The sequence below is a fragment of the Spermophilus citellus genome (assembly GCF_964194105.1).
Source record: "Spermophilus citellus genome assembly, chromosome: 2".
NCBI classification, from domain to species: domain Eukaryota; kingdom Metazoa; phylum Chordata; class Mammalia; order Rodentia; family Sciuridae; genus Spermophilus; species Spermophilus citellus.
The window spans coordinates 63,945,362-63,962,593 of record NC_138183.1 but is presented as its reverse complement, the minus strand read 5'-3'; the positions used below and the strand labels follow the sequence as shown (position 1 = coordinate 63,962,593).

Sequence of the window (17,232 nt, the reverse complement as noted above, 5' to 3'; positions counted from 1 at the left end):
CTGGGTTCAATCCCTAATACCTCTCTCTCCTCCCATAAATAGGTAAGTAACTAAGCAAGATGTAAGGTTTATTAATAGTCTTTTGTTTTACTCTTCAGGAAACAGCTGCTCAAGTACGTCTGTAATGGAGGAAATAAAAACTGAGTGTGCCAAGGCTGGTGCCACAATTATACCTGCTTTGCCCAAAGAGGCTAATGACTCTATACCATTGTATACTGGGCATGAGGAGGTTGAAGAGTCAGATCCACCTAAGCTTCCATGGCCAAAATCACCTGAGTCAACTTCCTCAGTGACAGAGAGTTATGGTGTGTTTACAGAGGGAGAAGAGAGTGATATGGAAGGCCTCAGGAGTGGCCTTGAACCTGGGGAAATACCTGCCGTCCTCAGTGAAGAGAGAAATGGCTTCAAAGTTCCCAGTGTATGTGGCAATATTCATTTTTACTGTTTTCATTGTATGTTGAGCATGCTTTCTGAAAACAACATGATGTGCTTTGAAATCTTGCTTTAGGGCAGAAATAAATAACATTTTACATTTATGGGTTTTAATCATTTTCCTTCAGTGACTAGGAGGTAGGCATTCCATGAGCTCTGGCTCATATTGTGATAATTTATTGCTCAGAAGCTTTGCCCACATGTTGCAATTTAGTTTTATATTTTTTGATATTTGCCTCTTTATTTGGAGATAACTATAAATTCATATTCATATATAGGAAATATTACAGACAGATCTATGTTTCCTTTCCCAGTTTCCCCCATTACTTTATTCTAGGAAAACAGTCGTGGAATCACAACCACATTGATATTGATATGGTCATGGCACAGAATGGTCTGTCACCTGCGATAATAACGAGGCTGGGAAGAATTCACCTTTTGGACTCTGCCCTCCTCCTGCCCACAGTTATTACCTTTGGGACTAAGCTTTCTATATGTTTCATTTTAACATTAGGGCATACCTGATCCCTCTTTCCTCCAACTCTTATTTCTTCCTGTCTGAATCCTAATGTCAGGGCAAGTTTTTTTTTTTTTATTGATTATTTAAAGCATTACATAGCTCATGATATATCATCTTTCATACATTTGACTCAAATTGTGTTTTGAACTCCCATTTTCACCCCAAATACAGATTGCAGAATCACATCTTTTACATATTCACATTTTTACATAATGCCATATTAGTGACTGTTGTATTCTGCTACCTTTCCTATCCCCTACTATCCCCCCTCCCCTCCCCTCCCCTCCCATCTTCCCTCTCTACCTCCCCTGCTGTTGTTCAATTCTCTCCCTTTTTTCCCTCCCCCTTGCCCCTCATAACCTCTTATAATTTTATACATAAAGTTCTCCTACTATTTCCATGTGCTTTCCCTTCTCTCTCCGTTTCTCTCCCCCCATTCGTCTTTGTTTACTGTAGTCTTTTCCTCATGCTCTTCCTTCCTGTTCTGTTCTTAGTTGTTCTCTTTATATCAAAGCAGACATTTGGCATTTGTTTTTTAGGGCTTGGCTAGTTTCGCTTAGCATAATCTGCTCTAATCCACAAAGTTACAACTATCTTATATTTGATAAAGGGGCTAAAAGCATGCAATGGAGGAAGGATAGCATCTTCAACAAATGGTGCTGGGAAAATTGGAAATCCATATGCAACAAAATGAAATTGAATCCCTTTCTCTCGACATCCACAAAAATTAACTCCAAATGGATCAGGGAGCTAGATATCAAATCAGAGACACTGCGTCTGATAGAAGAAAAAGTTGGCTACGATCTACATATTGTGGGGTCGGGCTCCAAATTCCTTAATAGGACACCCATAGCCCAAGAGTTAACAGGGCAAGTTTTTGATCCTGCCCACTTTGGGGAAAAAAACAGAACTTTGGCCTCCCAGAAAAGTTAACAGGCCTCTAGATCACCAAGTCCCCCATGTTATGTTTTTGAGTGTCTCCTTGTGTCTGTGGTAACCTTGTTTAATGTTAATATTATATGCTTTCAGCAAAAGCAATCCCTATTATCAAAAGATTGGGTGTTGAGTGGGTGAGCTCAGACAGTGTCTTTGTCAGCATTCAGAACTTCTTTTGGCCATCTGCCCTGATCATGGAATTCAGAGGCATGTGTGATGACATCCTCAGTTGCTTGAGCTGGCAGTGGTTCAGTAGAGGAGTATGACAAGTTTGCATGATGAGTATGATAAATTTGTCCAATATGATGACTTCTGTTGGGTCAAATTATGCATTATGTATTATACTGAATTGTAAATGAGTATCTGTTAAAAAACACATAAAAATATGGTCAAATTTATTTGAAAAGGTGGCTAAGAGAAGTTTGCATTCAATGAATAGAGCTAAAATAGCTTCAAAATGACAGCTGTGTATCATTAAAAAAATAATATCTTCGATTTCTCATCTCATCCTATATGTATGTGACAGGAGTAGCTTATTTCTGAATTAAAGGAAGTATACATTCTCATCTTGGCAGCATTTCCTTCTCTGTGAGGGTAGAAAGCAAACTTACCTGCCAAATTTTCACATGGGAACTATGTAGAGGCTATGCAATATCAGGGCCCTTTTTTTTATGAGTATATAATTTTAAACTTAGGCTAATTTTTAAAAAGATCTTTGGAAGCTTGCCAAGTATACCCTGCACTCCAATTAGGATTTTAAGATTCTGCACAAGAGTTAACTGATTTGTTGTTAAAATGATTTAACAGAATGTTTCCTCTTTTTTTTGAGTTTAAGTTTTTTAAACAAATTCTTTAAGATATAAATAAGCAGAAGGTATTTTCATAATTAAGCTTTTGTAAATTATTGTGAATTACAATTTTTGTTTTAAACATGTTTTTCATTTATATTTGTTTTTTCCCATATTTGTTAAATTATCAGATAATGGAGGCAGAGACCAAAACTGCTAAGAGTTGGCGCCATCCACTTAGTAAGCCTCCAGCCAGATCCCCAATGACTCTTGTGAAGCAACAGGCAACAAGCGATGAAGGTGAGCTGATGATATTTTTTTAGTTTTTTTCCCCCCATGTACAGATGTTTGTTGTAACAAACTGTTCTAAAAAGTTGTTCAGTGGAAAGAAGATTTGACCCTGTGGCAAATACATACCTTAAGCCTTAATCCACTTCCAGGCAAAAAGAATTTGCATTTTAGGAATACAGATTTGCTTCATATAACCTCATGGTGTTGCTAGTAAAAGTCTTTGTGTTTTGTTGCATAACATTTGTAACTCCTGATATTACCTAAAGACTTTCCAGAAGTTAAGAATCACTTTAACATTTATTTATTTATTTTTGTTGCCTCAAATTAAAAATCAGACCACTCACCCGTTTTCTTCTTTCTTGTCTTAGCATTCTATGGGCCTTATTTTTACCATTTCAAAATAATCTATTAAACAGTTTTTGGGTAAAGAACCCTTCTTTAGATATTCTTCTTTGCTCTTGGAAATTGTTAATTATGGTCACCTATTTGTGAGGAAACAATATTGGTTTAAACTTCTATTTAGAATAAATAGACTCTTTAAAATGTGTATATCATTGGCAGATTTTTTCCTCCCTTTTTTCTTTGTCTTCTTTTGTAGCACATGTTTACTTAGGAAAAAGATGACTCCAGTAATAGAAGTAATGAAACACATTTGTATTTATTTCTACTTGTCACATACTGTTTTTCTCTTAGTGTCAGTTTAATTAAAGATAAATTTTTATCAAGTAATTAATATGCTGTACTCCTTCTTCATCATCACCTGTTTCAGCATGGCTTCTTTGAAGGAAGCAGTGTGCATTAAAGGCAGGAAGCAGGCTGCTTCCTCCTATGAGCATGGTTCCCTACTAAGTTTATTTTGATGTGAACCATCATAAATTAGCCTACAGTTTCTCCATGAAGAACACTTCTGATTTTAATCTGTAGAGCTTGTGACATTTTTAAATGGATTGGGTTAACAAAGCTGTATCAAGGATTTGAAATTAATATTTTGCTCAAACATTTATGATCTGCAGTGGTCTCACTTTCCATTCTAATATGTTAAAGACTCTGGGCATCCTCTGGAGACTTTTAAGAATTGAACAGAAAAATTAGAGAATTTTATACACTCCTAAATTGATAATGAAGTATGATTTGTAGCCCGGAATAAATTATTTAAATCATCGAGCATTTGAATGTTTCCTTAGCCTTTTGTCTCTATGTCAAATTTGCTTGTGTAATTGGAGTTGAATGAATATTGTCATTGATAGAAAGGGATGAACTGAGGACTTAGAACAACACTCCCCAATCCAGCTGCTTTGGGGGAATTTTCTGCTCTAATTTCTCAGCTCCTTTTGTACTCTTCTTCTATGTGAGTATAGCTGTATTAGAGTCTCTGAGAAGTTACATCTCTACACAGCAGTCAGTGTTCCTTATTGGTGAGTGAGATGGATTGTGATCATCTAACAGAAAGACTGCAAAGGGAATTTAGAGTTGAAAGCTGAAGTTGAACAACTTAAATGTCTAATAATGTGAAATTGTTTGGATGAAGTATGGTCAAGCAACTGAATGAAATTTATTGTAGCTGTAGAGAATGATTCCAGAACGTCATAGTTACACTGCGGGTGTAATGCTTCGGATACAGAGTTAAATGGTAAAATATGGTTTAATGTTTTTTTAGATTGGGAGTATTTTCTGGCAAGCACTTCTTTCTTGATGGTCTTGGAAAGTGCATAATGAATATCCTGGAAGCTTTAGTATCTGAATTTGCTTTGTTTTTGTTTTAGTTTTTCCCATGTTTTTTATTGATACATTATAATTATGCATAATGTGGATTCTTTGTTATATATCTGTTCATGCATATGACATACAATATAATTTGGCTAATCTCATTCCTAGTGTCTTTGCTGATTTACAGATTTTTTTTTTTAACATGACCTCCTTTAAAAGACCTAAACTTGTGGGTATGTACTGATAGTAATCAGTCATTTCCCCATATCAGAAATAAGAGAAAATGATACAAAAAGGAAAAATGTATTTGATCACAATTTGGCCCCAAATAGAAAGACAATCTGCCTTTGCCTGTTCTACAGAAGTGTTACAATTTATAGGAACAAAAGCCAGGAAGTCTGTATATGTAGATTGAGCAGTCTGTGCCAGCCTAAATATGTGTCACAATTCTAATTCTCTGAGTTTGTTGCATTACTTTTGGTGACAGGGCTTTGAGGATGGTTGGTATTAGCTCTACCCTCTATTCTCAACATTAGCTGGTTGCTTGTATGTTCTGGGATGGAGAAAATAGCTTAGTTAGCAGCAAGAAATGTCATGGATGGGACTTCTTAAAAATTAAAAAACTTAAAATGAACCCATTATATTTTGACTAGTGTTTCATCAGCACCACTTTAATTTGCTGATACTGACTCCAGAACTTCTCCTGAACTGAAAAGAGGTTAATAGACATCCTGCGTGATACCAACCTTTCAGTATGCATTTTTTTCAACACTTCTACATTTCCTCTTCTTCATTGCTCATTGTTCATTGCTTTTGAAGTTTTTATCCTGCACATAAATGTGCATTTCTTTCCCAATATTTAAAAATAAATTACTACATTTGTTTCCAATATAATATTTTTAGCTTTTCCTATTGTTCCTTTCATATACTTACGTTTTTGTTCACCACTCTCCTTGGTTAAGTTATTTGGTTCTTGATGTTTCCAATGCAGCTGTACCCCAAGTGCAAGTCCTGCCGACATACAGAAGATCTTACATCATGGCAGCAGCAGACACTGTGATACTCTGCTCAGTGATTCTCACTGTTAATGGTGATTGCAGTGGACAAGATTGTGCTTAGAGTGAAGTTTGTTTGGAGGCTGTTAACTGAAAGATTTAACTCAGAATATATATAAGATTGTCATTAAATGATCTTAATTGTCTTTTCTATGTTAACAAGTCTTCAAATTATATATAATGAACTTTCATATTGCTCAAGAAGTGTTTTACAGAGACTTGTAGTGTCAGTGTGATGGACTAGATGATAATAACTCTCTATTTACAAGGCAGCCAGAAATGATGGATAAAATAAAACAAATCATCTTCACGTATGCATTTAGAGGCAAAACAGCATCAAGGACAGTATTTCTCCATGTCTACACCTATAGTCAAGCCTTATCACTCCATTATTTGTGTGACGCCTCCATGATTGTTGCCTGTGCTCAAAGTGGGGATTGTAGCAACATCTGCCATAGAGTTGTTGTGAGGGTTAAAAGACTAAATGTGTGTCCTGGAGTTTCTTGGGATGCTGAGGCAGTAGGATCTCAAGTGCAAATCCAGCCTCAACAGTTTGGCAAGACACTGTCTCAAAATGAAGGGCTGGTGATGTAGCTCAGTGGCATAACACTTCTCAGCATGTGCAAGGCCCTGAGTTTGATCCCTAGCACTGCAAAGAATCAATCAATAAATCAATCTAAGCATTCATAACAGTGTTATAACAGTGTTTGGCGGTTAAATAGATGTTTGTTGTTGCAGCTATTGTATGATAAGAAGGGGCTAGAGGAAGAGGATTGCTGGACTGTGGCTCTTTCTGGGACTAGAGTGGAATCAGGGCAGTCAGAACCAATATCCCAAGGATCCCTGAGCTACATACAGCTGGATCAGAGCAGCTTATGCTCTTACTTAAGGGCATCCTTGGGAAAAGCAAGAAAACAAAATTGATCACAGGCACAAGCAGAGGACAAGGGAACTTTTCTGCTTGTTCCTTAGCCTTGATTGGGGAAGGGCAGTAAGGTAGAAGAGAAATTCATCATGAAAATTCCTGACCTTAGGACTGTGGTTAGATTTAGATGTTTTATTCCTTTTGTTCCAAGACAGAAATTTAAAAGGAAAGGGCATTCTGGCTGTTAAAGCCTCTGGAGCATCTGTTATAATTAATCACAAAATCTTTTGAACCCACATGGAACAGGAATCTGGTTGACTAATGGTCAATGGACTGTGGAGACCTGGCTTTCTGCCTTATTGGTTTTTTGACTTTGGCATGTCCTCTCTCTTGCCTCAATTTCCTCCTGTAAAAAAAAAAAAATGTGAGATTTGGTCATAAGTGATAAGGTTTCCTACCCTGCTGTAACATTTACTGGGGTAAATGTCCTGTAAAGTGTGCAATGATATGTTGAGGGCTGATTCTCAAAAGCGCTGACTGCTTTTGAACCAAGTTTTCATTTATAACTTTTCAAATAATATTTTGTAATTTCAAAACAATTAACACAGAAAGATTGAAAGACACTGATACCCATCTTTTGTGTTTTACCTAAGTGCAGAGGTGACCTCATATACAGTTTGGATATTGGAAAGATTCAGATTAAATCCCTTTTATGACTCTGATCCCTCTAATCTGAATTGTCTGAATAACTTTGAGTCTCCCCTTCAGCAAGTGCAGTACTATAATGAGCTGTTAAGCATCTCTTTGAAATTGAGAACAGCTTAGACCTGATCCCTATCTCTGTAATATCTGCATGCCTGGAGGGTTAGATTAAGAGCATACTTCCGGCAATGTTACAGTAATTTATTTTTTGGAAGTCTGTCTATATTAATATTATAATTCATTTAGAAATGGATTAAATATTTAAACACAGAGATGTAAGTAATGGAAATTGATTCTTTAATTAGAGATCATTTTTTGGTCTATGACCATTATTTAACACTGTTTTAGTCAGCTCTTCATCACTTAGACTAAAAGACTTTACAAAAACAATTTTAGAGGAGAAGAGTTTATTTGGGGCTCACAGTTTCATTGGTCTCAGCCCATAAATGGCTGATTTTATTCCTCAAGGCTTAAGGGAGATAAGGCAGAACATCATGCTAGAAGGGTGTGGGTGGAGCAAAGTGGCTCAGTATATCCCACCAGGAAGCAAACAGAGCTCATCTCACTACCTATAAAATACTAACCCTAAGGGCACACCCCCATCAGCCCAGCTCTTCTTACCACACCTTCTTACTTGCAGTTACCACTCATTGATTCCTATCAGGGGATTAATGCACTGATTAGGTTCAGATTCTTATAACCCATTCATTTCACCTCTAAACACTCTTGCATTGTCTTACAATGAGATTTTGGGGGGAGGATACCTTATATCTGAACCATAACAAACTTTATCTATATTTTTAGTTGATTTGAAGAATAAAATGTATACATTTAATAAGCATGTTTAAGTAAATTAAATCCTAGAAATTTCAGTCTGACAGTATTTGTTTATCTCTCCAAATGGTTTCTTTTTGTCCTTTATTTTTGCAGGGGCAGCACTGGGGATGTAACCCAGGGGTGTTTTCCCAGTATGATACATCGCCCAATCTTTTTTCTTTTTCATTTCTCTAAATGGAAAGACACTGAGCTGCTGAAGCATCTTAAATTGCTATCCTTCTGCCTCAGCTTCCCCAATCACTGAGATTATAGGAATATGCTATCATATTGGACTCTCTCTCTCTTTTTCTTCTCCTTTCCCTCTCTTACTGAAGAATGTGCAGAGGGCCTCACACATGCTAGGGTAGGACTAAGCCACACCCCAAGCTCCCCTGCCTTTTTTTAAACATTTGAGTCAGGGTCTTGCTTTGTTGGCCTGACTGGCCTGGCATTTGTGATTTTGTCTTAGCTTCCCAAGTAGCTGGGATTTCAGGTATGTGTTACCATGTCATTTCTTTCTTTTAAATTGTATTTATAGTATAATTTAATCCTAATCTGATCCTTAGCATATTTTGCCAAAACAGGAACTACCCACTGATTTCTCTTTATTAGAACTTTTGTTTCTTCTCAGATTTACTTTGGTATTTTCTGAATACACAACCTGTTATTTATCACTGTATCACCTGTTCTGTTAGTATAGTAGCTGATCTTTTTTGTGGTACTGGGGATTTAACCCAGGGATGCTTTAAAACTGAGCCATATCCCCAACCCTTTTTATTTTTTATTTTGAGGCAGAGTCTCACTGAGTTGCTTAGTGCCTCACTAAATTGCTGAGGCTGGCCTCAAACTTGCAATCCTCCTGCCTCAGCTTCCAGAGTTGCTGGGATTACAGGTGTATACTCCCATGCCTGGCTAGTAGCTGACTCTTGAGCACTTTGCAGCTGTCCCTCAAACAAAGGACAGGGCTTACAAGTAGAATTCAGAATTCAAGTGTAAGGAATTGGCTGCTTCACTTTATGAATTTATTGATTTACACACACACACACACACACACACACACGTACATATTTAGTTGTAGATGGACACAATACCTTTATTTTATTTTTATGTGGCGCTAAGGACCGAAGCCCGTGCCTCATGTATGCCAGGTGAGCACTGTATCACTGAGCCCTAGCCCCAGCCCCTGCTTCGCTTTATTAAATACATGTTTGGGGAAAATTTTGTTCCCCTGATTGTATAATGCTGTTAACTCTCTCTTTTCAGACCAGTGTGACTCAGATTGGCCAGTCTTAATTTTATTTCTTTTATTTTAAGGATTATGTATATATATTCACCAAATATGATAATGGTATCCTACCTCTCCCCTCGCCCTTTTTTCTCTTCCTTCCCCTTCCCTCCATCCTTCCCTGGAGTTTGAACCTAGGGTGCTTTAATACTGAGCTACATCGCCAGTCCTTTTTATTTTTAACTTTTAGACATTAAAAATGCTAAGTTCCTTAGGGCCACACTAGGTTGCTGAGGCTGGTCTTGAACCTCACATCAACCTGTTTCAATCTCCTAAGTCCTTAGGATGTAGAGGTTGAATCACTGTACATGGCTGATAATGATGTGGTTTTGATTTAAGCATAAAAATATTTTAAATTATTAAATACCGATATTATTTTAGATATTAAAGTATAAATATATTCATTTTGCAAGGTGATAATAGGAACATGAAGCTGTTTTATGACGGCATACTAAGACTTGGCTGTGGTTTCTTCTTAGCCTTCAAAGGCTATTTGGGTCTGTTATGATAGTGTAATGCCATTGATTTGGGAGGATGAGACAGGAGGATTGAAGGTTGAAGACTAGCTTCAATAAGTTGCCTAGGCGTCCTCAACAATTTAGCACGATCCTTACTCAAAAACAAAAAATAGAAAGGGTTGGTCATATAGCTCAGTAAAGCACTTCCGGATTCAGTCTGTAGTACAAAAAACAAACTAACAAACAAATCAATAAAGGCTATCTGGCCTTAGAGTATGTTTCTCTTAATCTCTCTAAGGATCATCTCAGGTGTTTTCTTGTCTGTATGATGAAATAGGATTTGGAATAGTGATCCAAAGTTTCTTTCAAACTCTTTAAGATTATTTTATGAAAATCTAATAAGAAAGAAAACTATTTTGTCCTTGCTCTATTATTGACTTTCATTGAAAAGAGAAATAAATGTGCTAGGTGTAGTGGTGCATGCCTGTAATCCCACCAGCTTGGGAACTGAGATAGGAGGACCACAGTCCAAAGCCAGCTTCAGCAAAAGCGAAACTCTAATAAGCAACTCAGTGAAACCCTGTCTCTAAATAAAATACAAAAAAGGGAGGGTATGTGGCTCAGTGGTCGAATGACCCTGAGTTCAATCCCTGGTTACCCTCACCCCCCCCCCCCAAAAAAAAAAAGAAAAAAAAGGAAATAATTAAATTAAGTATAGGTACATCTCTCAAGATAAGTATTTCCTCTCTGTAAAAAGTCATTTTCTCTGCTAAAAACAATTACTGTTTCATGATGACTGCTGCTGTCATGCTCCAAATGTTATTAATTTTTGCATAATGATTTCTTGTCTTTGTTCCATCAATTTTTATTAGCTTGAGGTAATATTATACTTTCATTATAAGCCTGGCTATGTTTCTAAGCAATAAAACAGCAAATTCAGCAGATTACTAAATAGATTGGCTTGGTATGTTTTTTGATAGGTCACAGCTAGTGTTTTCTGGCATTATGTGGATATTAAACCTTAGATTTTGTTGGCAGTCAGACTGAATGGATATTTTATGTAGTGCTCAGGTTTGTAATAATATCAGATATTCTTGCTTTAGCTTGATTTTCTATCACTAAATTCCGTTGGAAGCCCCAGTGGCACTGGCTTCAGTTATAGTATTGGGTATTAAAAATTAAAAACACCTTATTCTTATTATGCTAGTGGTTTGTTTAGGTTTTGATTAATTAAGAGACAAAAATGGTAGCTTTTTAGTTTATGCTACATGGTTGCTTTCTGTGCTTTTCATGTTTATTGAAATTTTTCTGAACTGGCATGTTGTTTATGAAAAGGTGTCTGAATGTACGAAAAGCATTGGGAATGTAAAATAGTTATGGCTTTGGTTTCTTTGACTTTATGCATGTCTTGCTACTCTTAGAGTCTTGGAAAAAACATCTGAGGAACACTTTTTGATATTACAACTACATTGTCCATTTCATTCTTTAGAAAAATAAATGATTACATTAGGTTGAAAATGAAACTGCCAGTATTTGATAGTTTTTTTCTCTATAAATGTTACAATTTTATTAACTCACTTAAATATATTACTTTCTATTTCCTTAAACTTGTACCTGAATCTCTTTCCCCAAAGACATAAATGTCTTAACTGTACCAACCACTAAGTTATCCCATATTTTGAAATATGTTATTTTGTGTTTTAATCAACCCCTCTCCTTTAGTGTTCTTGCAAGTCTACCTCTGAAGATGGAGAATGAAGTTAGGAAAGTTCATGTATACTTAAATGTTATTTTTATGATTATGTTGTGGTCTTTGGGTTTTTTTTTTTTTTTGCATAGTCCTAGGTGGCAACTTCCTATAGTCCGGTGCATGGGCACCAGGGTCATGTATTTTAGATAGGAATTTACCACATTCAGGAAGTTTTTTTTTTTTTTTAACATGCCAGTGCTCCCAGCCACTGAATGGTTTATCATTTTAAACCTGTGTATTCTGAACTCTCTTAGCTTAGTTTCCCAAGTTTAGAGAAATGAACCTCTAAGTTCTACCTTGCATATATTCTCTTCTATTACATAGTGTATATTGTCTTCATTTTCTGTTGTGAACAACCAATAAAAAAAAAAATTAAAAAAAATGTTTTCAGGGTCAAAAATTGCTGAGATTTTTTTTGTTCTTTAAAATAATAGAAATAAAGATGAAAGGTTGACTATGATATCTGGCCATATTTCAGTATTACAGAAATATTTCTATAGCATTGCTTACATTATCTCGTGAGAGGTAAACTGTAAATACTTCAAGTGAGTTACTAAAGGACTTTGTTAAGAATCTTCTTGGAAAAGAACAATGAGTATGAACATCTCAAAGGAGGGAATGAATTTGGCATGAAGTAGACTTGATAGGACAACATTTTGGATTTTGATGTGCAAGGAAAGAATGAAGGTTTCCAGCCTTCTCGTCATGCTTCTTTATGTTCTCTAAGTTTCCCTCATAGTTGGCATCATGACTGTTCTGCTTGAATTTCTCTTCTTAGCAGCTGTTTAGTGTGATCTGCCAGGTGTTACCTCTGGTAGTTCTTGGACTACCGGGTCCAAGGATCACACTGCCCTTTATGGAGATGACCAGAAGTCAGCTTTTTAGCTCAGAAAGGTCCCCCCCGTCACTTACAACATGCTTATTGTTCACTGCTTGGAGATCTTATTTTGCCATTTTTTGATTTTATGTTGGAGATGCTATTAGTGAAGTAGCTTAAGAACTTGAGATTTCTCCTGTGGGATGTTTTGAACTATTTGAAAGCAAGGGACTGATTGTTTAAAGTTTCTTCATCTGTCATATTTCCTGGAATGTTATGAGATTTGTGTGCTCACCCTTTAACCCATCTTTGATTTCATTGTCAGAATAAGTTCCTTTTGGTGTCATGTGGTTAGCTTGGTTTTCAAAGATATGACAGTTTGCTTACAAGAGTTTTCTTCTTCTTGTCCCCACCATGATATGATAATCAACTGTACTTTTTTCTTTTTTATATACTCTATTAGTAAATGTTACTTACAATTCTTAAAGATAGAGGATTTTTACTGAGAAGGAACCTGAAGTACATTCTCACTAATTCATTTGCCTAAGATCACAAGGATTGAAGAGGCAAATAACAGACTTTAAATGCTGTCTGTTCAATTCCAGGATTGTCACTCTTTCTGCTTTACCACACTAGCAATTCCCAGTAATAGTGAGAGTACTGAAAAGAATACATATGAAGATCTAATGACAATAAGGCATCTTTGTTGATAGAGTAGATTAATTTCCCAGTAGTCCTTGTTTTTGCCCATGTGTATTTCAAGAGTGTACCTATTTGAAATATGAACTAACATTCTTTTTTTTAATTAAATTTTTTAAAAATTGTAGATGGACCTAGCACCTTTGTCTGTCTGTCTGTCTGTCTGTCTGTCTATCTATCTATCTATCTATCTGTCTATCTATCTATCTATCTTTATTCGGTGCTGTTGATCGAACCCAGTGTCTCACATGTGCTAGGTGAGTGCTCTAGCCACAACTATCATTGTTCAGGAAATTCAGGCAACACCAGTAATGCCAAATTTCCCTGGTGAAACTAGTACCTTAGATGTAGCATGATTATCAAGGCATTTTTGTGTAAGAAGAATTTAAAGGTGCATCCCTTGGGATGTTTGTTTTTTAAAGCATATATTGACTCAGTGGGAATGTATCCTTAAGTATTTTGACATCTGTATTATGGAGAGGAGATACATAAAGAGTAAAACTGTAACAGAGCTGAGAGTGATGCTTAGTGATAGAGTGCTTGATTTGCATATTGGAGGCCATGACTTCAATCCCTGGCAGCAGAACCAAGCAAACAACAAGAGCAGACAGGGTTATGGTTTGGATGTGAGGTTTTCCCCAGAAGCTCACATGCGAGACAGTGCAAGAAAGTTCAGAGGAGAAATGATTTGGTTGTTAGAGTTTTAACCCAATCAGTGTTTAATCCCCTGATAAGGATTAATTGAGTGGCAACTGAAGTGGTAGGGTGTGGCAAGAGAAGGTGGGAATTGTGGTGTGACTATTTGTATTGGGAGAGTAGAGTGTTCCTCTCTGCTTTCTGATCACCACATAAATTGCTTACCTCTGTCTCACTCTTCCATCTTGATGTTCTGCCTCACCTGGAGCCTGGAGGAATGGAGCTAGCCTTCTATGGATTAAGACCTCTACTACCATGAGGCTTCAAATAAACTTTTATTCATCTATAATTGTTCTTGTCAGGTCTTTCAATTACAGAAATGAAAATGCTGATTAAAACAAGCCTACGTTTGCCTTTTTAATTTCTTAAGTGTCTTAGGCTGAAAACAGCAGTTTCTCTATTAACCGTTATTAAACTAGCACATTACAGAATTGTAATGGAAAATTTAATTTTTTTTCTGAATGGCACTACTTGCCTTTAAGATTATACCTGAACCTCTGTTATTTTTGTTTAATCTTTTGTATTTCTGAACACACCTTTATAAACTTTTCTTATTCGTCAACTAAAATAAACATTGAAATATAGTTCACATACAGTATAAGAATACTAAAATTCCAAAGTTTCTATCTTCCTTGCTTTTTTGAGTAACTCATTACTGCTTTCATCTTCATTCTCCTCCTTACCCTCTATTTCCTCCGGGATGTTTGAAACCATATATAATGCCCCCCAAGATTCAGATTTTGCTCAAGTACCTGAAACATAACAGATGCTGCCATGCTTTTCATAGCAGAGAATGGTGCTGTATCGGCCAAAAAACATAATTGGAACATATCCCCAAGCAGTGCAGTCATCATGGAGACTGGTAAAGGGAAATTCCTGTAATGGAGTTCAGTGCCTTTTCCCATCTGCTGAATTCCATCAGCATGTCCTGGCAGTAGTCCTTCCACAAATAACCCAAATGTGTTCTTTAGAAAAATCCATATAAAATCAGCAGAATTTATTCAAAAAGCCTATACTGAGTGAATGAATTGACCTCAGTCTGTTCCTAAGGAAAGGTCCCCTCACCCGCTGCCAATTCATTTCCCGCTTGTTATTATTTTGACTATAATTTTTAAGCTTGGATAGTTTTATAATCATAATAACTTATAACCCGCCTGTGTTCCTTTTAATGTATGTTTTATAGAATTGGCATCATCCTGTATATACAGATTTGTGTGCTGGATTTATTTTTACAATTTTTAAAATTTTTTGTGATACCAGGGATTGAACCCAGGAGCACTTAACTACTGAACCACATCCTCAGCCCTTTTAAAAATACTTTTTAGGGGCTGGGGTATTGCATAATGGTAGAGCACTAGCCTAGCATGTGTGAAGAATTGGGTTCAATCCTCAGCACCACATAAAAATAAAGAATTCTCAGCACCACATAAAAATAAATAAGTAAAATAGAGATATTGTGTACATGTAGGCATCGTGTGCCCATGTTCAACTAAAAATATTTTAAAAATACATTTTATGTTTAGAAACAGTGTCTCACTAATTTGTTGAGGCTGGCTTTGAACTTGTGATCGCCCTGCCTCAACCTCCTGAGCCACTGGGATTATAGGTGTGCACCACCATGCCTGGGCAGAATATTTTTCATTGTACTTTGAAATAATAGTTCCAGCTGATTGTGTGTGGCTTTTGAGTGAAGAGGAGAAATAAAGACATTTCTCTTTCTTTGAAGGCATAAAAAAGCCTTTTCATGGAAATATTTATACATCAGTGTTAACTGTCTTTCTGCTCTGGTTCTGACTATTATTGTCTATATTTTTATTAGAAAAGCTTAGTATTTAGTGCATACATTTTAAAAGTAATTTTCTGGATGAGTTTTGCAGGACTTACCAAGGAATTTGGTGTTTGAACTTTTGGCATGGTCTTTTATAAAATAAAATTTTTCTTTTTTAGCAATGTAGTGATTTAGTAATTTCAGAGAGCTGTTGAACATTTTTGCTGGTATGGTGGCAGTATTTTTTAAGTGGTCTCTTCAGCATATTTATTAAAGATAGTATCTGTTTTCTAATGTGGCCACCTAGTAGTATTAATTATGAGGCTGACCCTCTTTCACAGGATGGTGCATAAGCCCTTGCTTAAGCTTCCTTATTCACCATGAAATTCCTGATAATATAGAGTCTGGAGCTGTGTTATAATCTGCTTGTACAAATTCAGAAGTGCTTATGAAGACATAAGGAACCACTTTGTTTGGGGGCTCATTCTTTGCTTTACTGTATAGTACCATTTACAGGGTTTTGGCACTGTTTTGTAACAATTTCAGAATCACCACCATGAACTGTGAGGCTCGATGAAGAAGAATGAAAAGTACAATGGGAATAGAATATTTCATAATCGATTAATTCGTTCATATAAAAAAATATAATTGTGAACAGAATTCAGGTGTACTTTACCCCTGAGATACATACCCTGTCTTTTACTTCCTTCCTTCCCTCCCAACCTTTCTTCCATCCTGAGATAGGGTCTCACTAAATTGCTTGGTCTTGCCCAAACTTGAAGCTTCCAAGGTCAACTTTCCAAGTTGCTGGGATTATAGGCATACACCACCACACTCACCTCCATATGTAATTTGTTTTAGCATTGTGCATTTCTAAACAAGATCTGATTTATAGAGATCTTTTAGATATTGATAAATCTCATATGATATTTAATTAAAAATTACGTTTGTTATCATTACCATTAGTCCCACTGGAAATTTATTTGAGTATTGGACAGTGTTACATTCACAATAATGGACACACTTTTTCCAACATTTTAATTGTGAGGTATAAGTTTCAAGTAGATCAGTTATTTTTTGTAAAAAGGCTGACTTTTTTTTTGTTCATTTTCATGAAATTCCATGCTAGACACTGAAGAATCTTGATTTATTTTTTTCTTTCAAGTAAAAATGGTTCTCCATGAAAAAGACAGGTTCTTTGCCTTGCAGTTCAAGTTAATGACAGAAGAGCTTTAACTCAGACAATTGCTGAACTTCAGTGTGCACAGATATACTTTATACATACATCCCTTTTTTGTCACAGATTTAATAAATCCGATACTTTTTTCATCAAGAACATTAAGTGAAACTTCCTTTTTTTTCATTTTTTTCATCCTCTGAAAATATGAGGTAATCAAGAATATAATACTTTGTTGATGCTGCCTTGATTTAAGCTAAGGCACCAATAATTTTACCCCCCACTGCTTTTATGTCACTATTACAAATGTCAATAGTGTGACATAGACCAAATAACATGTCTGTGTTATTGTGAAACTGGTTTTGGCTACATAGATGGTACAACTGGTGTATTGCATCATCTGAAGTCTATAGATCATTCTTTGAGAACTGCTGTTGTCTTATTCCCCCACCCCCTGACCTGCCAAACCA

At 36.1% G+C, this 17,232-nt stretch overlaps 1 protein-coding gene across 11 annotated transcripts in view; it reads left to right on the top strand.

Annotated features, from left to right (window-relative positions):
- KDM4C (lysine demethylase 4C) overlaps positions 1–17,232 on the top strand; it is a 401,867-nt gene that overhangs the window by 233,556 nt on the left and 151,079 nt on the right. For all 11 annotated transcript variants that reach the window (XR_014020688.1, XR_014020689.1, XM_081282627.1 and 8 more), the window contains 2 exons: positions 99–418; positions 2,868–2,976. Coding sequence is in view for 9 of the 11 variants with exons in the window: in XM_081282627.1 (XP_081138753.1) it covers positions 99–418; positions 2,868–2,976 (429 nt within the window). In the remaining 2 variants the exon portion in view is untranslated. The remainder of the gene's footprint in view (positions 1–98; positions 419–2,867; positions 2,977–17,232) is intronic.